This window comes from Puntigrus tetrazona, chromosome 10, assembly GCF_018831695.1.
Source record: "Puntigrus tetrazona isolate hp1 chromosome 10, ASM1883169v1, whole genome shotgun sequence".
Taxonomy (NCBI): domain Eukaryota; kingdom Metazoa; phylum Chordata; class Actinopteri; order Cypriniformes; family Cyprinidae; genus Puntigrus; species Puntigrus tetrazona.
Window position 1 is genome coordinate 7,387,252 of NC_056708.1, and position 27,564 is coordinate 7,414,815.

A 27,564-nucleotide genomic window follows, 5' to 3' on the forward strand; every position below is an offset into this window, starting at 1 on the left:
ACATATATTGCACATTAGAAGTTTTAATTTTTACACATTTAAAAATGTTTTTTTGAGAAGTAGCACTGCACTGTATAACATTGTAGTGCTTCATAAGGTTGCCTGGGTCAATTACATACATTTTCACTAATAAAGTTTTTTTTTTTTTTTTTTTTTTTTTTTAATAGTGTTGCCCTACTGGCCATCACTGAAAGTTGAATAAAAATAGATTGTAACTGAATGACACAGGAGTTCATCTCAAATCTGATCTTGCTGGAGCACTGCCACAAATTAATTTTGCCTCGCAAACATTGAGAGCATCATTTCACCCTGCTCCATGAAGTATTTCTTTGCTTCTGCCTTTTAATGATCAGTCTGTGTAGAGACTTTCTGCCAATCTTTTAAAGGAAGTCACAGCTTGCTGGATAAACGTACGCTCTCCAGACAGTTTGATCCAGGGTTTCTTTGGATCAAAACTCACTTTTACCTCATTAGACTTTGTAAAATGTTTCAATATTTGGGATTTTGTGTCTTTTATGAATTCAGCCACTGCGTGTGATTTGACATGAACATTTTCGTCAACTGCGGTTTGAGATTTGCTGCTTTTTTTCGACCTGTTTAACATTTTACAAAGTAATAATTACTTAAAACAAGATCACTGAAACAATTTTAACCCCCCCAAAAAATCTCACTGATAAGATGTTTAACCATAACCATGGTCACAACAGTGCTAGTTTGTGTTCACTGGCAGTCAGCAGACCTGGCATGTGTTTCCCAGACATAACTCATTCCTCAGTACAATGCATAATTGAAAAAAAATTCAAATGATGATATAACAGAGTATTATGAAAGAGCCCAGCAAGCAATAGCCCTTATTTCACTGTCTTTGTTAGCTATAGACTGGATCTAGCCAAAATAACCTTAAATTTGGTTACGTGTAATTTCAGCAAAAATAGCTTGCGAAATGTATGATATTCCATCATGTAAGCAAAGTCAACACTGATTACAAGATGTTTGGTTTCATGTCTTTGCCTGTGCATAGCCATGATTTAGCTAATAGTCAGACCAGCTATCTGTAGCACTCTTATAATCAAAACTGATTTATTACAATTTGCAAGATCCCGTGTTAAACATTTCCATAATGACATTTCACATCCAAATGAACACCACAATCGCAAAACACAATTGAAAATACAATTTGCAATTCCTTTCGAAAATGGTCCTGAATACTCTTCCATAATAACATGAGGTGAATTTGGCCAAAACTAATTATATCTTGTTTCTAACCACTGCAGAAACATCAGAGCCAATGGCAAATTCCAGAAGACCTGGCCATGGTAAGGCTACTCTTAGCAGGTTAATGAGCACTGAATGGCTTCTGAGTCCCTGGAGCACACATCTCCAAAAATGCTGAATCAAGTTTTCGGATGCTCTATTAAGAGAATGATGCTTATAGATAACCTAAAAATGAGAGTAGAGCTAAGCTTATCACAAGAGCAACCCAAAAGGAAGGCAGACCCTTACTGCCGGATGTGGTTACTAGATGGACCTCACACTTAAAGTACAAATCAAAAAGGGGGCTGGTCTCACGTCTTGTATTGTACAGTGTAAATTAATTCCGTACCCTGCAATACATGAACAGTGTTGATCCAGGATGTTGTCATTCGCGATCATGATGACCGACTGTCATATGAGACTTCTACGCTTCCATGCTGATCTGTAACACTTATGCCAGGTGGAGCTTTTGTGTTGGCCGAGTGTGTTTTCCAGGAGTAGGCTGTTTGTTTTGGCAAACTCAAGGAGTCACAGGCCTCTGTCATTTGTGATTGTATTGCAGTAGGGCAGACATGTATTGCTCCAGTCATAGTGTACATCTTGTCCTATTTGCGCATTCAATTTAAATATACAAAATTTAAATGAAAGCCATTTATCATCTCATTTTCAGTATTTCATTATTTATCAAAACATAATTTCTCGACTACAAAATCAGTAAAGTTTCAATTTGTATAACAATTAGATGCTACCACTAAATCTGAAAGAACTAATAAATAAAATTCCAGTGGTTCTGGTATTATGAGAAGTTTTAAGAATGCAGATGGCATGGAGGACTATAATGTGATAAGAGCTCATTCAAGTGTTGAGGAGCTAAACCATAACAACCTGAGCTTTGTGGTACCTCCTCATTTCCTGTTACAAACTTATGGCAGTCAGCACTTCCACTAATGCCAACATAGTTTTCTAGTTTATTCAAGAGAATGTTGTGGTCAATAGTGCAGCGCTAAGATTCAAAAGCACTAATAAAAAGATTCAACCACGATTATATGATGAAAAGGATCTAGAACCGTCTCTGGTATTGAATAAATACCAGGGATTATGTGTTTTCTTCTATAAGAGACAAAAAATATTCAGATCTAGCAGTTTTTAATGCTTTTCTGTATGATAAAGTACTTTCTCGCTAGGCTATACAAAATACCTCTAGCTTTATTTTTCTCAAGCTGCACTCTATTTTCCGGCCTGGTCTCTTTAGGGTGTGAGTGTGCACCATTAACATCAATTCCATATGACAGTATTAAATCCACAGTGTGAGTTCAACAATGAGTAGTAAATGCATTTGAAGAAATTATATCCATACTTTTTTAAAACAAGTCAGTTTTATATAATTCGTTTTTGTGTGGTTATTCATGTCAAACCCATAAATAAAGAAAATAAGGTTTGACTATTAAAGCATATCAGCCTTGCATTATAGTGGAGATCAGGGGCAGCATTTCCGGTGGAATAAGAGCCTTGTATACATTTCTACTGAATTTTCATGTGCATAAAAATAATTTATTTTAGACAACTTTTTATAAATTAAATAAACAAGATGTAATATTTATAAATCAACGAGACAGCTGATCTGACTGTCATAATCACCAAAACAATACTTTTTACAATTACAGTTTTGTGATTGTAAGAACAAAGTTTATTTATTAAAAAAATCTTCACATAAACACAAATCTAAAAACATTATAGAGATGTAGTGTAATTAGTAACATAAAACAAGGTTTATCTGAAATGTTTAAAGTGGGCCACAAAGAATAGTTTATTTGCTAAATGGGATTTAAGTCAAAACTTTTGTTAAATTTAATGTTACCTACTGAATATTCAGAAATTTACAGCTTGAACCCAATTTCTTTAGTAGGCTTTACTCAATGTTAAATTAGCAGGATAAAAACAAACAGTTGCTGATTAAACCTATAAAGTTATTTGTTTTTTTTTTATTTACACAGAAAAGATGTTCTAACATTTTTTTGTAATTCCTATATTGTTTTCAACTTTATCAAAATAGAACAACAACACTGTCTGACTAAAATTGAGTTCTCATAATCATTACTGGAAGGTGATTAGGTATTCTGGATAAGCTTGCACATCATTAAAGATCACAAACATGGATGGGGTGGTCATGTTGTCAGTCACACTGTTATAGAGATCAGCACTACTGGAGCTCTTCGCAGGGGGAACAGGAAGGCCTTGTTTTCCTTGAATGTAATCACCAACAAGCACCCTGGCAAGATACATGCGTTTGTGTCCTTTGGCATCAGGTTTAGAATACCCTTGAGCTGAGTATTGTGGGTCCACAGCAAAATATGAACCATTCCCATACATGGCTCCTAAAAACAGAACAAGAACAAAAGACTTGATTATAAAGACAAATGGATACAAAGTCCAAATAAAGTTTATGAAGAGTTTAACTGATACCATGCTGGCCAGCGAAGCTGCGATTAAAGCCGTGATTGTTAATCTGATCTGTTTTATCAGGGCCAGTGCCATGGAAGAGACACCTTTCGTTGTTTTTGTGTTTGTTTTTGTCTTCCAGTTCCTGCTTTTTGATCATGTAGCTTCTCCAAAGTGCACTATTTTGGACTCTTTTAATCTGAAAGCAAATGAAAATGAACAAAATAGCATTACACGATTGTACAAAATTTAGACAGCAGAACATTTTAAAAGTATAAATATACATTACTCCTCCTTCTCAGCTTCATCTTACTTTAATGATGCTGTTACTAGATAGTCCGGTGCTTGTGAACTCTTTCTCAACTTCTGTATATTCCTTTGAGCCTGCTGTGAGTTTTACAAGAACAACTGCCTGTCCTTTCATGTCCTCCCAGTGTGAAGGCAAAGGGCTTTGAGCTGCATCTGTGAACAGAAATATGACCCAAAATAATCTTTGATGGCCTTCAAAATCAATGTCCTATAAAGACAAACAGTCATCTTTATCCCGGTAATGACCAGCTGTTTTGTTTTTTGTTAATAAAATCATCTCACCTTCCAAATTGACTCTGTTCAGCTCAATCCTCAGACTCCCTTTTATGGCTATTTTGCGAGCTAAATTAGCTTCATATTCATCATTATTAATCTTGATTTTCACTGTTGGCTGTCTCTTCCGGTAGGCCTGCTCCAGGTCATAATTGGTCAATATATCAAAGTTTTTCTTGCTCTGTCCATTTTCTAGATATTGCCACTGAACTATACTGCTAATGATAAAAGCCTCACGCCTTCGGTTTTCATTTCTTTCCACCTTTCTGATCATGTCTCGAATACGACTCTCTGCAGTGTGAACATCTCTTGTCAGACCCTCCAGCGTGATCACAGAGTCTTGACCTTTCCTCTCAAGCTGGACACTGACTGTGAGCTCCCTCTGCATAGTGCTTAGCAATTCTCCATCCTCCCTTGTGAAATGAATAATGGCTGGATCATGGATTGGGATGGTCACATGCTCTTGTAATATCATGCTTTTGATCATGCCCTTGGCTTCACTCAGGTACTCTGGTGTCTCCCCACACAGCTGAAACACAGCTGGCTCAATTACTTCCCCAGCAACTACAAACTCTTCATTTGCAGGAGAGTCTGGAATTCCCCACAATAAATCTGCAGGTTTAATAGAAAGAAAAGAGGGATCCGTTATTGTTTATTGAAGATATTCACATACTGTAAACAGATGTAAATAGCATAAATTTATTTTCTTTTACCGACCTTTAAATTTGGTAAACAGACTTTTATCCTCTTCTACTTTCTCACCAGATCGTCTGATCATGGTTTGATGGAAGTCTGCCACCATGTTTGTCTGGAATATAAGAAACTTCACAAGCCGTACATGCACCGGTTTCTTTTTCCTTACAAAATTAACAACAGCATCAACCATTGCCTCTGCAACATCAGCTGCTTTCGCACCACCCTGACCTAAAGGGTTAGAGACATATTTACCCAGAGAAGTAAAATAACAACAATAATAATAGCAAAACAAATACATGATCAGTATACTGTAACTACTAAGTGTAGAAAATTTACAAAGTGTCTTACCAGTTCCAAGAGCTGGGAAAGCAATAGAAGTAATCTGGCGTGCCTCACATAACTTCAGAACAGACAAAACAACATCCTTAATTTCAGATGGTTTATTTCGTCCAATGATGTGGATGATGTTTCCACATGGAAGCCGCCCGGCTGAGGTCACAATCTCTGTTTGCTGTGTATTTAATAATCCCACTATTGGAAAAACAGGTTTACCTTTAGCATCTTAATCTTATTATCTGTTTCAGTATAAAGAAATGGCTAATTTAAAAATACAAACCTGTCTGTAAACATTCTTGTTCAACTTGCACTCCAGCAGCATCTAAAATGGCCTTGGATACTCCTAGATTACAAATGAAAAGTGGCACTTACATTGTAATTCTCTTTGTGTAATTAATTTTAAAGGAAACCAAAATGAGTACCAGTGTATGTAAAGTTATATTAACCTGCTTTCAGAGAAAATTTCTGATTTGAGGAGTTGACAATGGCATCAGTTGTTTCTTTAGTTATGTCTCCTGAAGAAACCTCCAGAGTCACCTGACCCATCTGCATAGTGTGCACCCCAAGAGAGCGAGTGGAGACTTTGCCAATGACCCCTTATTATAAAAAAATAATATATTCAGTTCAACATGTTTTCTCTGACAACAACGAAATAGTGTAATGGACTTCAGACAAAGTTTTACCAGAGGTCTGAGCTGATTTGGCTAAAAGATTTGATCTAGGGATGAGATATTGATGTGCTCCTTTTATTGCGAGACCCTGAATCCCGTGTCTAAAGATGCTAGTAAAGCACTAAAAGATAAAGCACAAAAATACACAAGGTAACATTTAAGATGAGCAACTTAACTAGAATATCAAAGTTTTATCAAAAATTTTCTCACTCACCTCTATACTCTCCCTGTCAGAAGGGTGCACAATCACAGTTACCTCTTGAATGTTTTTGAAATTAAATTTATGGACTTCTGTCAGCATGATTCTGGCCACCAGATCTTTAGGAAAGCCAAGATTCCCAGTCCCAATCGCTGGGAAGACGACTGAAGCCATTCCTTGCGTGTCTGCTGTAATCAGGCAATCTCTAATGATCTTAATCAGTACCTTTTAAAATGCAGATGAATATATTTATTATCTTTAATTTTTTAAATAAAGTAAATACATAGGTTACATGTGGGACACATTTGCATTATCCAATTTAAATTCAACATAAAAATGATTAATTGCATTTAGATTAGATGCATTTGATTTAGGTTGATTAAATGTCTCACCTTATCTGCAGAGTTTTGTCCACCGTGCCAAAATGGGCAAACAACATGGAAGACCTTGCAACATTTCAGTTTATAACCAACTGTGATGACCATTTCACCATAATTCACATTCTTTGACCGAGCAGCTCTGGTGATTTCTGACTGGAGCTGATGACCAGCAGTCTGAAGGAGTGCTTTGGAGACGGCACCTTTACTGAGATCCAGATCTTCTGATATAGTGTTTACAATGACATCAGCCTGTAGGAGAAACAAAATGATACACTTGTAAAGGGAGAGGAATCTTCCAGTATAATATCTTAAGAAGTGTTCTTGTGTTAAGATTTGTATGATTCTTTTTACTGACATGCAGCCAAAACAAACTAAAGTGATCTAATATTCACTTACACTCGCATCCTGGATGTTCCCTTTGCTCAGAATGATTTTTAGTCCCTCTTCTGTAATTTTGGTCTTAAGAACACTCAGTCCTTCAGATACATCTGGTCTGCCACCATAGCTTGAAGTTTCTCTTCTCCAGTGTGCATCATCTTCAAAGTCTCTATTATCATGACCTTTGGCAATTTCAAAATCTCTGTTTGTTTGATCATATTTTTCACGACCATTTCCATGATAGATTTGTCCATAGTCACTATGCCCATGGGGTTTAGCTTCATGAGGGAAAGTCATTTTGGGGTTATAAGCAGCAAACTCCTTTCTGACAGCTTGAGTCATGGCATTCACTGTACTGACATTATTGTCAACCAGGTGAATTTCAGTTAATGTGCTATTAGTGCCTTTATGTTTATGATATTCAGTATATACACACACCTCCTTAGCGATCGATTCAGTGCAAAGATCAATAGGACACCCAAATACACCTGAGCTAATAACTGGAATTGCAATGGAGGAGCAGTTTTTGCTTGATGCCTGTTTCAGACTTTCCCTCACAGCACGTCTCAGGCATTGCTCAGTGGTACGTCTGTCTGAATCACTGAAACGAGGTCCAACAGCATGCACCACATATTTACAGGGAAGACGACCAGCGTCAGTGATGATAGCATCTCCAGGCTTTAGAGGTCCATTGGCTTTTGTGTGTTGGTCACAGATTTGCTGCAGACTTGGTCCAGCAGCTTGGAGAAGTGCTAGAGCTAATCCACCAATGTGCTTCAGATCTTCATTAGCAGCATTGACCACAGCATCAACATGGATCTTGCAAATATTAGCCTTCCTGACAGTAACAGTTACTCCACCTGGTATTCGAACCTCACAAGAAACCTGGCCAACGTCTTCAAAACTAGCTTGAGTTAATTCATTGTCCTCCACATGCAGCATATCATCTTCCTGAAGAACCACTGTAAATCCTTTTTCCTTCATTAGCATTAAGAGCATCATTTTACCCTGCTCCATGAAATACTTCTTTGCTCCTGCCTTTTTAATGATCAGTGTGTCTGCGTAGAGATTATCTGCCAACCTTTTAAACAGAGTTACAGCTGGCTGGACAAATGTACGCTCTCCAGACAGTTTGATCCAGGGTTTCTTTGATTCAAAACAAACTTTCACCTCATCAGACTTAATAAAATTCTGCCACTCTTGTGATTTTTTTACTTTTATGAATTCAACCACTGCATGTGATTTGATACGAACTGTTTCTTCTATTCTAGTGTGTTTCTCAATAAAACATCCTAAGTTCTCACTGACCTCCATCACTGGTTCTTTAAATCCAGTCACTATGACTTTGTCTCTCTGTTTAGATATATATATAATTACAGATGTCTTTTTGGAAGTATTGAACAATTCTTGCAATTGTGTTTTGAGTTCCAGCCATGCTGGCATTTGAAGGACACCCTGATCTTCAACAGTGAGTTCTTTGGTTGTGAGAATTGTATTCACTCTCCTCTCTGCTTCAGAAATTGCTCTTTCTGTGCTACCAGTCACGACAACATCTCCATTTTCAATTGTGTAGACAGCAGTTATTCCATGAGACAAGAACAGATCTCTGGACATTTCATCACAATCCACTGATCTCAAGAACTCCAAGACTGAACTATTAGTCTGTAAGTGCTTCTGTTTCTTATTTATTTTCTTCTCGAGGACCCAATTCTTGAACATGAGAATTTCTGAATGAAGACCTGATAAATCTAATCTGTTATTTGTTTTGTTGTAGTCAATGTTCAGGTCTGGAGAAACAGCCTTAGCACTTTTCAGGCCATCTTGTTCGAGCAGAGAGTACATGGCAGGAGAAATGTCCATGTACTCTGTCACACTGTTCTTCTCTCTCTCCATTTGATTTGTTGCTCTCTCTAAAAATTTCTCTATGATGGATTTCAGTCCAATTATCTCATGAGTCATTCCTGCCAGTGTCAGCACCCCTTTAGAGGCATCCAAATCTATAAATACCTGATCTTTTACTAATTCCCTCATTTCACTCTCCAATTTAGACCACAAGGTGGGTGTAACAGGCCACTCAGATGTTGTGTAGTTTGAGATGAGTTTCTTGAAGGCGTCAACTGCATTCTCACTCCAGCCATCAATGTGTCTTCTGGTAACTCCTTTCTGTTTCAGTAATGCTGGATCAGGACTGAGAAAAACTTCAGGTTTGTCCATGTTTATATGGCAGAAGTGTGAGCTCATTTGGTCTTTAATGGAAGAAATCTGCCCTTTCTTGAGGATAAAGTCCCTGATGCCAGGATGTACACCGACTGTAACGGGTTCAGGCAGCTTCAAATGGGGTCTTCTGCCACCATATAAGATAGTTTGGAGTGATTTAAAGTAGGGATATATCTTGACTGGAACATTACAGATTTTATTCTCTTGCTTCAAAACTTTCTCTTTGGCTGAAAAAGGATGAAAGATGTAGGTATAGTGAATCAATGCATTGATGCTGACAAGATTTACTTAACTGTAATAGTAAGCATTATCAGCATCTGCAAATGTATTTACCTTCTTCCTCCTTAAATATGATAATGGCTGCTTGTTCTTCTGGAATTATGATAACTTCCTCTACTGGACCGCCCCATTTCTCAAAATACAGTTCCAGCAGCATCTTGTTATTGGCCTCAGGTGGAAGATCTTCTACTCGTACACATGTGCTTCTCTCCAGTGCACGAGCCCTCAGTTTATACTGCTTGAATTTTTCATTTGTCCTGCTGTCCTCAAGGAACTGTTCTGTAGCTGTTAAGTTGCACTTTTATTTTATTTTAATTTTTTTCAAAACTAAATTTTACTGAAAGTGCCAAACACATGTAATCAAACCATAACAACAAAATACAACTACGTACAAGCAAAATATTAAAGATATAATGCTAAAAATAAAATAAATAATAATTTAACTCAAATACAAATACCCCAAATGTTATGTTATCAACAATACATTTAATTTCTTTTCATTTCATTTAATAATCAATTAACATTATTAATAAGATGTTTCAACTATAATAAAAAAATTCAAAGGTATATTTTATACAGGAAAACTTACCACTGGGATTTTTAAAGGTCACAACTGCTTTTCGTAATTCTGGTATAAATTCCATGCTAAAGTCATTCTCGAGAAGTCTGCTGATGTTCTCCACCAAAAGAGTCAAAACTTCTTGTTTAATATCCTCCGGCAGGTTCTCCAGGACCACAGCTCCTGACTCTTGTAGTTTCTTCACATCCACATCAGTCTGAGAGGCACTTTGATCTTTAGGCAAAGTAAAAGTGGTACATATTTATTGAATCTCAGTGTTAAATATTGTTTTGTATAAAGTCTGCTAGCAGTGTCAGCAATAGTTAAAATACAATTAACTACATAGCTTATATATTTACCATTAAAAATGCATGTTAATTACTACTTTCACAATTACATAACGTAATCAAACTAGATGACATATAGTAAGCAGAGGTCAAAGATCAGATGATGTACTTACTTGGTTCCTGATATCCACATGCCTGCTCTGTCTGAAATCACATGAATGGCATGAAGCATTTACAATGATGTAAATGAAGAGCTAAACAAGCAGGTTTACTCTCTCTACTCTTTTTTTAAACAATATACAAAAATGACAACCATTTTCTTAGTGACACTCTTAAATATAGATATATCGCCACCATAAAACATAATTATTTTTATGATAGACTATATTCCGTTTATTTATATAATGACTTTGTGTCATCTAAAGGGTTTAATCTTCTGAGGTTTGATTTAAAGGCATTGTGGTCCTAATTCAGTATTTTGTAATAAGTTTACTCACTTGTTGTCCAGTGCTGTCTGCCTGTTCCTCTTCATCCCTGTGTTTGTACACTTTTAACTTGATTTTCTGATTGTCAATGGTAATGATGTGTTCGGCCTTTGAGAGCACGCTATCTCGGACTTAAACACAAACATTCAGACTTAATCAGATATGTCAAAACACTTAGAAAGGAACACAGTAATCTACTGTATATCATATTATGTGATATAAGCGAATGTTAATATAATGCAGTGATTAACTTTGGTTTGTTTAAATGGCTGATCTATTTATCCCAGATTTATTCATGTTTCAGAACATGAAATAATGTGTGTGAGATGAGAGGCATGTTCATCTTTGTCTGAAGGCAAAACTGTGCATCTTTACATGCAAGGAAACATAATAATAACACAACCAGAATGTGCTTGTTTACCGTTCAAAACAACACATTAAAAATTGGCACATTAACACGGATGATGACACCATGAAATTTCATACGTTTTGTTTAAAGGCCTTTGGCCCCAACTGCTTTCCATAAAAGTGTTGCCTCTGAGTCATCGTTTACTTTGTTCTGGTGGCTCTTGAATGTTGAGAACTGTTCTGTCATTTCAAGAGAGAGATACAACAGTGTATATATATATATATATATATATATATATATATATATATATATATATATATATATATATATATATATATAGTATATCTAAGTGTGTAGGCCTATGTTTATTATGTAAATATTACGTAAATGCACTTTTTAAATATCTGTATAAAAAATACTATAAAAATACTTTATACCTGTATTTAAGGGGTTAAACAATACGTTTTACTTCATGTAACAATGACACATTGTGTTATCATTGTGTGTGTGGATGTGTTTTTTTGTTTAATCTAAGGGCAGTTTTTTTAAAATAACCCTAATAAAACTGTTTTGCCACGTATGTTTAATGTTTACATCTATTCACCACATGTCCGCTGGCCTTGTTAGCCGGTTATTACAGGCCGATTTGAGCGTTAAGATTGATAGATTTTATAATTTAGCGACAGTTTGTCGAACTTTGTATTTCATCCTGAAATAGGCGTCAGGGAAGTTTGATCAAAATTATGAAAAAAATTGTCAACATAAGCTTTTGCGTCCAGCACTTACTGTCAGACGATTTGAACAGAATCTTAGCGGAGCTACTTCCGTCATCATATTGCACGACGCAGTCTCCTCCTTGAGATTTCTTCTTACTCTGGAAGTAAATCTGAAGTTTATTTTTCACACTTTTAGCGTGTTCAGGCCCCCAGTCTCCCTCTACAACGATGGGATAGCATTCGTCCATCGCGATCCTTCTGATCAACAAGGAAGTGACTTGCGAGTCAAAGTTTATATAGCCGATCACGCCCTCACTTTCACTTTCGTTTTTGCGTAAACCGAGAGTGTCGGGCATTAGTAGTATCTTTCGAGTCGGATAAATAACATAGCATTTAAATCTACAGTTACTTACGTGGGTACTTTCTTTGGATTACCAGACAATTAGGCAACAAATATTTATTCTAAAATATTTTTCATCTGAATAAACCTTCAAATCAATGTATTTCTGATACAGGTCTATATGGTCCTATCCATGCTTGACTGTTGATGACTACTTAATCGGGAAAGTCAGTTCTGGACTATATGCTTGAGCGTTGTGCTAGTTTGGAGGTCTTTGGTAGGATGACAACAGCAGACCGTGTGTAACACTGTAATAATGCAAAATGCACATTAATCTGCAGTCATGTTCATTTAAAATCTATACAGAAATGCAAGAAATAATTAAATAATTAAATTATCTCTGAATTAAACACAGACGCCAATGTTTACAATGTTTTTGAATAAAATCAGAAAAGGTTTTGTTTAAATACGTCATAAAATCAGTGTACTTCTGATGCTGGTCTTCTGTTTCTTCCTATGCTTGACTCTCTTCATCTACATGCCTCCTTTGAGTCTTTACCATGGTAAATGTGGGTCACGTGACAACAAATTAATTAACATGGTATGCACAATAAGTTCAGCATGTATTATAAAATAAAGCTAGCATATTTCCAGTCCAATAAACCATATAATAAATCCACTTCTGATACTGGTCTTCTGTGTTACTTCTTATGCTTGACTCTCTTCATCTACATGCTGCTTTTTGGGTCTTTACCATGGTAAATGTGGGCCATGTGACAATAGTAAATTAATAAGGTATGTACATTAACCTAATTGTTTATGTCAATATAAATTGCAATATTTTTAATTTGAATACACCATAAAATCACAAAACAATGTACTTCTGATGTTGGTCTTCTGTGTTTCTTCCTATACTTTACTAGCTCCATCTACATGCCTCTGTATGAGTCTTTACCATGGAAAATATGGGTCATGTGACAACATGTAATTAACATGTAATAGCATGAAACTGTATGTTAATTGTGGCGTTTACATAGTTGCAATTATTTCGTTCTCAGAAACAGCAACAACAAAAACAATAGCTGACAGAAATTGAGATCTCATAATAATTACTGTAAGATAATTAGTTAATCCTGATATGCTTGTACGTCATTGAAGTTCATAAATATGGTTGGGTTGGTCGTGTTGTCGGTCACACTGTTATAGAGATCAGCACTACCGGAGCCCATTGTAGGAGAAACAAGACTTTACTTCTTTATTAAAACCACAAGAATTAGACTAGCAGGGTACAGGCATTTATGACCAGGCATTGTAATAGTTTTTTTATCTTCCAGTTCCTCCTTTTTGTTTATGAAGTTCTTCATTAAGTGCATTGTTCTGTTCTCTTTCAATCAAAAGGCAAGAATAAACATTTAGTTTATATTCAGAGCAATTAAAAATATATATGTGCTACTCCAGACAAGAAGTTAAAAAATCCTTCAAACGTAGAGTAAGTAATCTTTGTACCATTCTAATAGTACCATTCTATTCAAATGTCTTAATTATTAAACAAACTCTCCTTACAGTTCCAGTCTTTTCAGTTCGATCCTTCCTTTGCTATTCATGGCCACTTTGCGAATTAAATTAGCTTCATATTCATCATTGCTAATCTTGATTTTCACTGTAGGCTGTTTCCTCTGAAAGGCCTGTTCCAGGTCATAATTGGTCAAAACATCAAAATTTTTAAAGCTCTGTCCATTCTCCTGATATTGCCACTTAAACACACTGCTAATCGAAAAAGCCTCACTTCTGCGGTTTCGGTTCTTTTCTACTCTGCGGATAATGTCTTGAATACGTCTGTCTGCAATTTGAACATCACTTGTGAGACCCTCCAGCGTGATCACAGAGTCCTGACCTTTCTTCTCAAGCCGGACACTGACTGAGAGCTCCCTCTGCATGGCGTTCAGTGTTTCTCCATCCTCCCTGGTGAAATGAGCAATGGCTGGATCACGGATTGGGATGCTCACATGCTCTCGTAATATCATGCTGTTGATCATGTCTTTGGCTTCACTCAGGTCCTTTGGTGTCTCCCCACACAGCTGAAACACAGCTGGCTCAATTTCTTGACCTACCATTACAAACTCTTCATTTCTGTGAGATTCTGAATTTTCACCCCCAAAAAAGTATTTTTATCCAGGTACATGTTTGAAAAGAAAAATAGAACAATCAATCACTGCATTTGACAAAAAAATAAGAATGGACTATCATACTTTTTTTTTTTATTCTATGCACTGACCTTTCATTTTGGTAAATGTACTTTTATCCTCTTCTACTTTCTCACCAGATCTTCTGATCATGCTTTGGTGAAAGTCTTCCACCATGTCCGTTTGGAATATAAGAAACTTCACAAATGTTACATGAACTGCTTTGTTTTTCTTCACAAAGTCAGCAACTGCACCAACCATTGCATCTGCAATATTAGCTGGATTTGCACCTCCCTGACCTAAAGAATTAGAGGCAATAAAATTAAAAGAGTAGTCAATAATTCACACACAATATCAGTACTGTACTTTTTATTTAAAACAAATAATAATAATTAATCAAACTCAAGCACTGGGTATATATTTCTTATATATATATATATATATATATATATATATATATATATATATATATATATATATATATATATATATATATTTTTTTTTTTACATAAACTAAATAAGCAGGATGCACTTTTTGCCATCACAACAATGAACCAGCTACTTAAAGAATGCTTTCAAAAGCTTGAAATGTCTACCGTAGTTAAAAAAGTTTAAATTAAAAAGAAAAATGAATTATACATAATTCATAATTATGTAGTTTGCATGACAAGGTGAATTTAAAGGTCTGTTATTGTGGAGATCACAACAAATAATTAAACTAAAATTAATGAATAAATAAATCATCACACAAATAACACAATTTTGACAGCCCTAGTTTTAATTAATTAAAGTAACAAAACTCATTATGTTAATTTATGTAAAATATAAAATCACACAATGTGTCTTACCAGTGCCAAGAGCTGGGAAGGCAATAGAAGTAATCTGGCGTGCCTCACATAACTCCAGAACAGACAAAACAACATCCTTAATTTCAGATGGACTATTTCGTCCAATAACATGGATGATGTTTCCACATGGAAGCTGCCCGGCTGAAGTCACAATCTGTAAGAGTTCACCACTGGACTGTAATACACCTCCTAGTCAGCAGGTGGCGCCTCTCTCAGGCTTCTGCTGAACTGCTCCTTCGTTTGCCCTGATAGGTGACACCTGTGTTCAGCACTATTTAATGAGTTTGTGCCATGCTTGTTTGTTCAGTCTTGAGCCTTGGTTTCCAGTGTCAACTGTGAGATAAGTCTGTCTTGAGTTTATGTTTTTGACTATCATGTCTACTTTGTTTTTCCCTGTTTATTGGAGTCACTGATTCCTGTTTTGTTGGACTTTTCCTCAAGTAAAGTTTGATTTATTTTGAAGACTTTTTGACTCTGGCTTTTGCTACCTCTGCACCTGAATTCATTTGTTGGGAAGTTAGCTCAGCCTGTCTACACAGAGCACTGAGTCTAGTAGACCTGGGTTCGATCCCCACTCAAAGCAGAACCGTTACAGCAAGACTGAACCAGAAATATGAATACAGCAGAGGAGACTTCACCACCTTCCAATGTGGATCGGATTTTGGCGGCCATAGCAGGACAAGCTGCAGCCATTCAGCAACATGAGCAGGTTCTTACAGAGATTCTTCAGCGCCTAAGTGCTCAAGACACAGCTACTGCAGGTCAAGAACCCCAGCAGCCTCCGGCTAATCCTGCTGCAGCGCTAGCAGTTTCCTGGCAGAACCCAAACTGCCAGCACCAGAACGATTTGATGGCAATCCAGAAAGGTGCCGTGGATTCCTCACACAGTGCACACTGATATTTCAACTACAACCTAGTAGCTTCCTTACGGAGGGTAGCAAGGTGGCCTACATCATTACCCTTCTCACTGGAAAGGCATTAGACTGGGCCTCAGCTTTGTGGGGCCAAGGATCACCACTCACTACAGATTGTGAAAGCTTTATTGCGGAGATGAAGAGGGTTTTTCACCATCCAGCCAGTACAGGAGATGTGGATTATCGTTTGCTTCAGCTCTCTCAGGGCACTAGGAGTGTGGCAGAGTTTGCAATTGAGTTTCGCACACTAGCTTCAGAGAGTGGATGGAATCAGCAAGCTTTGAAGGCCACGTTCTACCAAGCATTGTCTCCCGAGCTTAAGGACGAGTTAGCATTTAGAGATCCTGCTCCAGATTTAGAATCTCTCATTGATATGTCTATCCGGGTAGATCATCGGCTCCGGGAGCGAAGGAATGAAAGACGTCGGGAGACCAGAGTGTATCGCCCTCAAGAACCCTTCAATGCTGTTGAACCACCCTGGAAATCCAATGAGTTGGAGGAACCCATGCAGCTAGGTAGAACCAGATTAACTCAGACTGAAAGGGATCGGCGGATGAAAGAACGACGCTGTCTGTACTGCGGCAAAGCTGGCCATTTCCGATCCAACTGCCCAGAATTGTCGGGAAAAGCCAGTTCTCGTCCAGGAAAGGGGGGACTGGAACGAGTGTAAAAATCTTCTCCCATCCTGCGACCTCGGGAGCTACAATCCAAGCCACCATCTTTCACAATAACCAGCATCACCAACTTGGTGCTTTCATCGACTCTGGGGCAGCTGGAAATTTTTTGGACTTAGACGTTGCCAGACGCTTGGGCCTTCCATCCATGCTTCTTCAAAACCCTCTAATGATCACAGCTCTAGATGGCAGACCTCTGGGGTCAGGACAGGTTAGTCACTGCACATCATTACTTCAGTTTGAGATTGGCAGTCATAAAGAATTAATGAGATTCTATCTGATACAGTCACCAGGGCTCCCCTTAATTCTTGGATTTCCGTGGCTAACTTCTCATAACCCAGACATTGACTGGTCTAAAGGGGCTATTAAAAGTTGGGGAACTAACTGTTGTGTTTCTACCCCTCTTTGCCATTCTCCCGAGATGCCTGAGGCACACCCAGAGCCTTTGTCTACACACTCCACGGGGCCTGAGATCCTCAAACAAGACTTACCCAACCTTCAAGGACTCCCTTACCTGTAATTTTAAGATCCTTGGATTCTCGTCCTGAGTTACCTCAAGTTAGCATTGAGTCATCTGAGCTATCCCGAGTTCCTTTAGAGTATGCTGATCTGAGGGAGGTTTTCAGTAAGTCCCGAGCCACCTCCCTTCCTCCACACAGACCATATGATTGTGCCATTGACCTGGTAACTGGAGCATGCCCACCACGAGGTAGACTCTACTCCTCTCTGCCCCTGAGAGGACTGCCATGGACAAGTACCTCAAGGAAGCCTTGGACAATGGTTTCATTTGTCCTTCAACCTCACCTGCTGGAGCGGGGTTTTTTTTTGTTGAAAAGAAAGATGGTGACCTCAGGCCCTGCATCGACTACAGGGGCCTTAACCGCATCACTATTAAGAATCGCTACCCTTGCCCCTGATGACGACTGCTTTTGAGATCCTGCAGGGTGCCACCATTTTTACTAAATTAGATCTGCGAAATGCTTACCATCTTGTCAGGATTCGAAGGGGTGATGAGTGGAAGACGGCATTTAACACCCCAACGGGCCACTATGAGTACAGGGTGATGCCCTTTGGCCTAGTAAATGCACCTGCTGTGTTCCAGGCATTCATTAATGATGTCCTACGGGATATGCTGAACAAGTTTGTTTTTGTCTACCTAGACGACATCCTCATCTTTTCATGTAACTATCAAGAACATGTACAACATGTTAGACAGGTCCTTTCTCAGTTACTGAAACACAGCCTCTTTGTCAAGCTAGAAAAGAGCGACTTTCACGTGTCCTCAGTCCCATTCCTCGGCTTTATCGTATCTAAGGGCAGTTTCCAGATGGATCCTGGCAAGGTGCGTGCAGTGCAAGACTGGCCCCAGCCCTGTTCTGTTAAGCAAGTTCAGCGCTTTCTTGGATTTTCCAACTTTTATAGAAGGTTTATTAGGAATTTCAGCTCAGTCGCTGAACCTCTTTCAGCCCTCACCAAGAAATCTGCCCAACCATTCTTGTGGACAGGGAAAGCCAACCAAGCTTTCAATAAGCTGAAACGGCTCTTCACGCCTGCTCCCATCTTAACTCTCCCAGATCCCGAGTTGCCCTTTGTAGTGGAGGTTGATGCTTCAGATGTGGGGGTTGGGGCAGTGTTGTCCCAAAGAGCCAGGGTTGACAACAGGCTTCATCCTTGTGCTTATCTATCCCGTCGACTTACTGCGGCAGAAAGGAATTACGATATTGGAAACCGGGAGCTGTTGGCAGTAAAGGTGGCATTAGAGGAGTGGAGGCATTGGCTGGAGGGGGCCAAGCATACATTCCTTATCTGGACAGACCACAGAAACCTGACCTATATTAGGGAAGCCAAGAGGTTAAACTCCCGCCAAGCCCGCTGGGCTCTGTTTTTTTAACCGGTTTGATTTTGTTCTTTCCTATCGACCAGGATCCAAGAATTCTAAACCAGATGCACTTTCGAGACAATTTGACCTGCCAGAGGAGGAGTCCAAGCCAGAGTCCATCTTACCCACCACCAGAATAGTAGCAGCTATCCAGTGGGGCATGGAGGCAGCCATTAAGAAAGCCCAAAACCAGCAGCCAGATCCAGGTAATGGTCCACCAGGACGCCTCTTTGTACCTAATCAACTACGTTCTGATGTGTTGCAGTGGGCACATGCTTCCCCCCCTTCTGGCCATCCTGGGGCTACTAGAACATGCAAACTTATCCGAAGGAGGTTTTGGTGGCCAAAGCTGCAGGAGGATGTCAAGACTTTTGTTGCTGCATGTACTGTGTGTGCCCAGAATAAGGATCCCAGAACCCACCCTCAGGGACTACTGCATCCTCCCTATCCCTAAACATCCATGGTCACACATATCTCTGGACTTTGTCACAGGTCTACCTAAATCTCAAGGTAATACAGCCATTCTGGTGGTAGTGGATAGATTTTCTAAGGCTTGTCATCTATTGCCTTTACCTAAACTTCCCACTGCAAGCCAGACTGCAGAGCTTCTAATGCAGCATGTGTTTAGGATTCATGGCTTCCCCCAGGACATGGTCTCTGATAGAGGTTCTCAGTTTACCTCCCGCTTTCTGGAAGGCTTTTGGCCGCATCATTGGGTCACACATTATCTATCATCTGGTTTCCATCCCCAGTCTAATGGGCAGACAGAGAGGGTGAATCAGGAAATAGAGAAGACTTTGAGATGCTTAGCAGCAGATAATCAGACCACTTGGAGCTCTCGATTAATTTGGGCAGAATTTGCACATAACACTCTCTACCATTCTTCCATAGGCATGTCCCCTTTTGAGTGCCAGAATGGCTTCCTCCTCTTTTGTTCCCTGGACAGGAGCCTGAAGTATGTGTTCCAGCTGCTGCTCAAATGGTTCGACGTTGTCGACAGACCTGGCAGAAGGCACGGGCAGCTCTACTGAAAGCTTCTCAACAACAGCGGAGACAATCAAACCGAGGCGGAGGCTGGGACCAATGCTTCACAAGGTCAAAGGGTGTGGCTGTCCACCAGAGACCTTCCGCTGCGAGTGGAATCTCGCAAACTGGCTCCACGTTATATTGGCCCTTTTAAGATCCTCAGGAAGATAAATCCAGTGTCTTACCGCCTACTGCTTCCAAGATCCATGAGGATCCACCCAACGCTTCATGTCTCTCGATTAAAGCCTGTTGTTTCTTCTTCTCTGTCCCCAGCTCAAAGGCCTGCCCCAGCTGCCCGTATCATCAACGGACAACCAGCTTATACAGTGCGCAGGCTGGTGGATTCTCGCCTGGTCCGTGGAAAAGTGCAGTATTTGGTCGACTGGGAGGGTTATGGACCAGAAGAGCGCTCATGGGTTCGGCTCGAGACATTTTGGACCCTGAGCTTATTTCAGTTTTTCACCGTTCTCAAAGAATCCATCAAGAGAACGTCAGGAGCCGCTTCTTAGAAGAGGGACTCCTGTAAGAGTTCACCACTGGACTGTAATACACCTCCTAGTCAGCAGGTGGCGCCTCTCTCAGGCTTCTGCTGAACTGCTCCTTCGCTTGCCCTGATAGGTGACACCTGTGTTCAGCACTATTTAATGAGTTTGTGCCATGCTTGTTTGTTCAGTCTTGAGCCTTGGTTTCCAGTGTCAACTGTGAGATAAGTCTGTCTTGAGTTTATGTTTTTGACTATCATGTCTACTTTGTTTTTCCCTGTTTATTGGAGTCACTGATTCCTGTTTTGTTGGACTTTTCCTCAAGTAAAGTTTGATTTATTTTTGAAGACTTTTTGACTCTGGCTTTTGCTACCTCTGCACCTGAATTCATTTGTTGGGAAGTTAGCTCAGCCTGTCTACACAGAGCACTGAGTCTAGTAGACCTGGGTCGATCCCCACTCAAAGCAGAACCGTTACACAATCTCTGTTTGCTGTGTTTTTGATGATTTCACTATTGGAACATGTACACTACATTTACAAACGTTTATGAAATTCATTAGGATATATCTTAAAGTATTATTTCAAATAAATAAATAAATAATGTCCATAAAAAAACGGTAAATTGAAAAGAATACAAACCAATCTTTGAACATTCTTTTTCCACTTTTACTCCAGCAGCATTTAATATGGCCTTGGATACTCCTGAATTACAAAGAGAAATTGTATAATTCTATTTGAATGTGACAGAAATGATAAACAATTCACTGAAACGGGTAAGACGTAAATGTGATTTAAAATAGAAAGTAAAAACTGTAATAATGTTGTATTAACCTGCTTTCAGTGAAAATGTCTGATTTGAGGAGTTGACTATGGCATCAATTTTTTCTTTAGTTATGTCTCCTGAAGAAACCTTTAGAGTCACCTGATGCAGCTGCATAATATGCACTCCACGAGAGGGAGAGGAGACACCAAACTCTAAAGAAAAACATGAGAATGCATGGAAAATCTCTACCACTTTGTCAATATCTTAAATATATCTTGTGTCGTATCTTTGTTATTAGAATAAATATTTTAACTTAAAAAGATATGTACTTAAAAATGAGCAAAACATCAGAAGGTATTACCAGATTTCTGAACTGATCTTCCTGAATTGTTATTTTTAGGCCATTCATATTGATGTGTCTGACCCTGGATCCCATGTCTAAAGATGCTGGTAAAGCACTAAGAGGTAAAACACAAAAATATTATAGCACGTTTAGAGTTTAAAATAAAAATACATACATCGGTCATACTGTTTGTGTTCTTATGGTTCTTGAACATAGTTTTGACCCTCACCTCTACACTCTCTCTGTCAGAAGGGTGCACAATCACAGTTACTGATTTAAGGTTTGTAGGCCTAAATTCCTGGACTTCTGTCAGCATGATTTTGGCCACCAGATCTTTAGGAAAGCCAAGATTCCCAGTCCCGATCGCTGGGAAGACGACTGAATCCATTCTCCAGGTTTCTGCTTTTTTTAGGCAATCTCTAATGATCTGAATGAGTACCTTTTTCAAATGTAAAAAAAAAAAAAAAAAAAAAAAAATATATATATATATATATATATATATATATATATATATATATATATATATATATATATATATATATTTCTTTAAAGAAAATTAGGGAAACCTACATATCAAGCCAGAGCTATTAACAACTTCGTTAAATTTCAATTTCAATTTTATATTTTATTATTTTTCTCACCTTGTGTCCTGAGCCTTGTTTCCAAAATGGACAAACTACATGGAAGACTTTTTGACATTTCAGTTTATAACCATTTGTGATGACCATTTCACCATAATTCACATTCTTTGAGCGAGCAGCTCTGGTGATTTCTGACTGGAGCTGATGACCAGCAGTCTGAAGGAGTGCATTGGAGACGGCACCTTTACTGAGATCCAGATCTTCTGATATAGTGTTTACAATGACATCAGCCTGTAGGAGAAACAAATCAGACATTTCTTTTGAAGGAATTGGCCATCCTTTGATTACAATATGTCACTATACTTATAGTGGTATATAACCTTTTTTATAGCTCATAGATCAGGATAGTTCAGAAAAAAAAAAAAATAATATATATATATATATATATATATATATATATATATATATATATATATATATATATATATTTGGATTAACTTAATGAACAGGAAACGACATAACAAGACTTTTGATTTTGGATAAACTATCCCTTTAAGTGTATTTTATTTTATTGTTTTTTTTTCCATTATTATTAATAACTTACATGTGCATCCTGGATGTTCCCTTTACTCAGAATGATTTTTAGTCCTTCTTGTGTAGTCTTGGTCTCAAGAACACTTAACATTGAGGGTGATTGTCCTTCATGGCTTTTGGGACGTTCAAACTGTTGGTTACTTTGGCTGTAGTCTTCACGACCATGGCCATAATGTACATAGTCACTATGCCCATGGGATTTATCTTCATGAGGGAAAGTCATTTTGGGGTTATAAGCAGCAAACTCCTTTCTGACAGCTTGAGTCATGGCATTCACTGTACTGACATTATTGTCAACCAGGTGAATTTCAGTTAATGTGCTATTGAAGCCTCTGTGGTTATGATATTCAATGTACTCATGCACCTCCTTGGCAATCGATTCAGTGCAAAGATCAAGAGGACAACCAAATATCCCTGAGCTAATAACTGGAATTGCAATGGAGGAGCAGTTTTTACTTGATGCCCTTTTCAGACTTTCCCTCACAGCACGTCTCAGGCATTGCTCAGTGTTACGTCTGTCTGAATCACTGAAACGAGGTCCAACAGCATGCACCACATATTTACAGGGAAGACGACCAGCATCAGTGATGATAGCATCTCCAGGCTTTAGAGGTCCATTGGCTTTTGTGTGTTGGTCACAGATTTGCTGCAGACTTGGTCCAGCAGCTTGGAGAAGTGCTAGAGCTAATCCACCAATGTGCTTCAGATCTTCATTAGCAGCATTGACCACAGCATCAACATTGATCTTGCAAATATCTGCCTTCCTGACAGTAACAGTTACTCCACCTGGTATTCGAACCTCACAAGAGACCTGGCCAACGTCTTCAAAACTACCTTTAGTGAACTCAACTTCCTCTGAATCCAGCATATCATCTTCTTGAAAAACCACCATAAATTTATTTTCCTTAAACTGCATTGAGAGCATCATTTTACCCTGCTCCATGAAGTATTTCCTTACTCCTGCCTTTTTAATGATCAGTGTGTCAGTGTAGAGATCATCTGCCAACTTTTTAAACAGAGTGACAGCCAACTGGACAAATTGGTGCTTTCCAGACAGCTTGATCCAGGGTCTCTTTGGATCAAAACTAATTTTCACCTCATTAGACTTAATATAATGCTGCCAGTCTTGTGATTTTCTTACTTTTATGAATTCTGATACTGCAAGTGATTTTACTTGAACAGTTTCTTCAATTCTAGTGTGCTTCTCAAAGAACCGTCCTAAATCCTCACTGACCTCCATCACTTGTTCCCTGCACCCAGTCACTGTTACTTTGTCTCTCCACTTCGAAAGGTTTATAAACACAGATCTCTTCTTGAAACTATTGAATGAATTTTCCAGCTGTTTTTTGAGAACCTGCCACTCTGTCATTTCAAAGACTCCCTGATCTTCTACAGTGAGGTCTTTGGTTATAAGAACTGTATTTATCCTCTTCTCTGCATCATTAAGTGCTCTTTCTGTGCTACCAGTCACAACAACATTTCCATTTTCAATTGTGTAGACAGCAGTTATTCCATGAGATATGAACAGATCTCTGGACATTTCATCACAATCCACTGATCTCAAGAAATCCAAGACTAAATGATCAATCTGTAAGTGCTTCTGTTTGATATTTATTTTCTTCTCAAGAACCCAATTTTTGATGTCAATAATGTCTGTATTAAGCCCTGATAAAACTAATCTGTTCATTTTTTTGTTGTAGTCAGTTTGCAGATGTGGAGAAACAGACTTCAGACCATCTTGTTTGAGCAGAGAGTACACGGCAGGAGAAATGTCCATGTACTCTGTCACACTGTTCTTCTTTCTCTCAAACTGATATGTTACTCCCTCTAACATTTTCTCCATAATGGGTTTTAATCCAATTATCTCATGAGTCATTCCTGCCAGTGTCAGCACCCCTTTAGAGGCATCGAAATCTGTAAATACCTGATCTTTTACTAATTCCCTCATTTCACTCTCCAATTTAGACCACAAGGTGGGTGTAACAGGCCACTCAGATGTTGTGTAGTTTGAGATGAGTTTCTTGAAGGCATCAATGGTATTTTCACTCCAGCTATCAATGTGTCTTCTGGTAACTCCTTTCTGTTTCAGTAATGCTAGATCAGGACTGAGCAAAACGTCAGCTTTGTCCATGTTTATTTGGCAGAAGTGTGAGCTCATTTGGTCTTTAATGGAGGAAATCTGCCCTTTCTTGAGGATAAAGTCCCTGATGCCAGGATGTACACTGACTGTAACAGGTTCAGGCAGCTTCAGATGGGGTCTTTTGCCACCATATAATACAGTTCTAAGTGATCTGAAGTAGGGATATATCTTGACTGGAACATTACAGATTTTATTCTCTTGCTTCAAAACTCTCTCTTTGGCTGAAAAAGTCACAGGCAAAGTGAATAAATACATAGGTGATGACAAAATGAGACAAAGAAGTGTTAGCAACTGTAGAACAGTAACAGCAAATACTATTAGCAGCTGCACACATATTTACCTTCTTCCTCCTTAAAAATAATAATGGCTGCTTGTTCTGCTGGAATTGTGATAACTTCCTCTACTGGACCGCCCCATTTCTCAAAATACAGTTCCAGCAGCATTTCATCGTTGTTGGCCTCAGGTGGAAGATCTTCTACTCGCACACATGTGCTTCTCTCCAGTGCACAAGCCCTCAGATTATACTGCTTGAATTTATCATGTGTCCTGCTGTCCTGGAGGAATTTTTCTGCAGCTGTAAAAAAAAGGAGCAGAAAAATGTAATAAAGTCACAATAATAATATCAAATATTATCATAATATCATATCAATAATCATAATATCAAAAATGTAATTTTCTTATACAAACTCTTTTCTCATGTAGTCAAAATTAAGTTATATAAACTTTTTAGGCAAAAAAACCCCAAACACTTAAACATGTTTAATTATGAATAAACATACAAATAAATGGATACTTAGTAGAACTTACCACTGGGATTTTTAAAGGTCACAACTGCTTTTCGTAATTCTGGTATTAATTCCATGCTAAAGTCATTCTCAGAAAGTCTGCTGATGTTCTCCACCAAAAGAGTCAAAACTTCTCGTTTAACATCATGTGGAAAGTTCTCCAGGACCACAGCACCTGACTCATGTGGTTTCTTCACATCCACATCAGTCTGAGAGGCACTTTGATCTTTAGGCAAAATAAAAGTGGCACATATTTATTAAATCCCAATGCAAATTATCTGTTGTACAGTCACCAGTATCATATACAGTTAACATAAAAAAAGATGGTGCAATTAGCCACTACCTAACTAAAACACCTACAATAAATTAACCAATAAAATATTGCATGTAATATTGCATGTAATTGCAACAACAAAGCCCAGATGGTTTACTTACTTGGTTCCTGATATCCACACCCTCGAACCATCTAAAACCACACAAGAATAAAGTATTTACAATTATGTAAATTAGCTTAACTATCTAAGTAGGTTTAGTTAATTGGTCTCTTCAGCCATTTCCAACCATTTGGAGAAATGACATGATCATCTTTTCAGAGAAACTAAATGTCAAATGAAAGTAAAATATCTTTGAAAATATCTAAATATATAACATATATATATATATATATATATATATATATATATATATATATATATATATATATATATATATATATATATACACACACACATATATGTATACATACAGTATGTATATGTATATGTATATGTGTATGTATATATATATATATATATATATTTTTTTTTTTTTTACTTTTTATTTTACATTTCTAATGTAGTCTAATAAAGGGGTTTACACAGAATGGTTAAACGTGTTGTGATCCTAATTCATTTGCCTAACCCTAACAAGTCTTACTTGTTTTGCAGTGCCGTCTGTCTTTTCCGCTTCATTGCTGTGTTTGTACACTTTTAGCTTGATTTGCTGACTGTCAATGGTAATGATGTGTTCGGCCTTTGAAAGCACGCTATCTCGGACTTAAACACAAACAATCAGATTTAGTCAGATACAACACTTTAAAAGAAGAACAACACAAAACAGCAAAGTCATATATAAGTTATATGCCTAACATAGGAGGCTATAGTAAACAGGCTAGTAGCCTTCTACTAGCTTACACCGTTTCTCAAAAGTTTGTCGCGCTATAAATGTCTTCACAGCTTGGTTACATTACTAAATAAAATGCAGAAACAACATAAAAATGTGTTATTTGTCAACACAAAACGATGTTGTGTTCAGCACTTACTGTCAGACGATTTAAACAGAATAGTAGCAGAGTTGCAATTGTCATATTGCACGACGCAGTCTCCTCCTTGAGATTTCTTCTTACTCTGAAAATGAATCTGAAGTTTATTTTTCACAGTTGTAGCGTGTTCAGACTCCAAGTTTCCCTCTACAACGATAGGATACTGATATTCCTCCATCGTGATCCTTCTGGTCAACGTGGAATTGAATAGGAGTCAGTCTATACAGCCAGATCACGCCTTCCTGCTTCGTTTCACTTTCGTTTCTGTTTCAGATCATTTTAACATCTGAAACGCTTTATACAGGCCAGTCTCCTCCCGCGTTTATACATGGTATCAAAACGAAAAAAAGTACAGGTGTATGAAAGATTATCGTGTTACTATTCTGTATTCTGGCTGCATTTGCAGGGTCTTGACCACTAGATGTCACGGGTATGCAGTGCTTTAAGCGCTTCTAAACAATTCATTATATATATATATATATATATATATATATATATATATATATATATATATATATATATATATTTTTTTTTTTTTAAAATAGGCTGCTTAGAATGCATTATGAGTGGATGGTTGTACATCTGTTTTACTTTAACGTACCATGTGAAATAAACTTTTACTTGAAATTACTTGTAGGCTATTATGGAAGTTTATTCATTAATCTTAGCTTCAAATATCTTAGCAATTGTAAATATTTCTATAAATGTTTTGTATCTTAATATATCGTTGATACAAAAAAATGAAACATCTGACATACGCTGAACAAGTTCTACAGATGTCCAACAAACGGAAAGGGGAGAATGAATCCCAGAATGAAGGGCACTTCATCCTCATGGAATCATGCAATCGTATTTGCCAGTTCTTGCTGTGAGATGATACTCTTC

General features: G+C 37.9%; 1 protein-coding gene across 4 annotated transcripts; it reads right to left on the minus strand.

Annotated features, from left to right (window-relative positions):
- Nucleotides 1-2,918: 2,918 nt before the first annotated feature.
- LOC122352679 (protein mono-ADP-ribosyltransferase PARP14-like) lies at nt 2,919-27,052 on the minus strand. Of its 4 annotated transcripts, XM_043250202.1 has the most exons (18): nt 26,680-27,005; nt 26,295-26,413; nt 25,815-25,845; nt 25,402-25,605; nt 24,935-25,168; nt 22,659-24,815; nt 6,954-7,213; nt 6,570-6,806; nt 6,193-6,402; nt 5,991-6,099; nt 5,754-5,903; nt 5,588-5,650; nt 5,320-5,502; nt 4,993-5,199; nt 4,285-4,887; nt 4,007-4,155; nt 3,718-3,892; nt 2,919-3,629 (listed from the first exon to the last, which is right to left on the minus strand). In XM_043250202.1, the coding sequence occupies exons 1-18, from the start codon at nt 26,855-26,857 to the stop codon at nt 3,349-3,351; spliced, it is 5,550 nt and encodes a 1,849-aa protein (XP_043106137.1). In that variant the 5' UTR covers nt 26,858-27,005; the 3' UTR covers nt 2,919-3,348. The 4 variants fall into 4 exon arrangements, with proteins under 4 accessions (XP_043106137.1, XP_043106136.1, XP_043106138.1 ...); XM_043250201.1 differs by lacking the exons at nt 22,659-24,815; nt 24,935-25,168; nt 25,402-25,605; ... (1 more) ...; nt 26,295-26,413; nt 26,680-27,005 and adding exons at nt 9,486-9,716; nt 10,021-10,224; nt 10,451-10,481; nt 10,775-10,893; nt 11,898-12,198 and having other exon boundaries at nt 6,954-9,379; XM_043250203.1 differs by lacking the exons at nt 2,919-3,629; nt 3,718-3,892; nt 4,007-4,155; ... (7 more) ...; nt 6,570-6,806; nt 6,954-7,213 and adding exons at nt 13,396-14,307; nt 14,443-14,649; nt 15,199-15,352; ... (4 more) ...; nt 21,509-21,718; nt 21,921-22,151 and having other exon boundaries at nt 22,465-24,815; nt 26,680-27,052.
- Nucleotides 27,053-27,564: the final 512 nt, after the last annotated feature.

Excerpts from the sequence above, each read along its gene's own strand:
- LOC122352679 (XM_043250201.1), bottom strand. The coding sequence starts at position 12,183 with ATGCCCGACACTCTCGGTTTACGCAAAAACGAAAGTGAAAGTGAGGGC. Across the intron at positions 10,482-10,774 it reads CAGACAGCACTGGACAACAA|ACAGAGCAGGCATGTGGATA; the intron begins GTGAGTAAACTT and ends ATGTGATTTCAG. Across the intron at positions 5,503-5,587 it reads ACAAGAATGTTTACAGACAG|TGGGATTATTAAATACACAG; the intron begins GTTTGTATTTTT and ends TTTTTCCAATAG.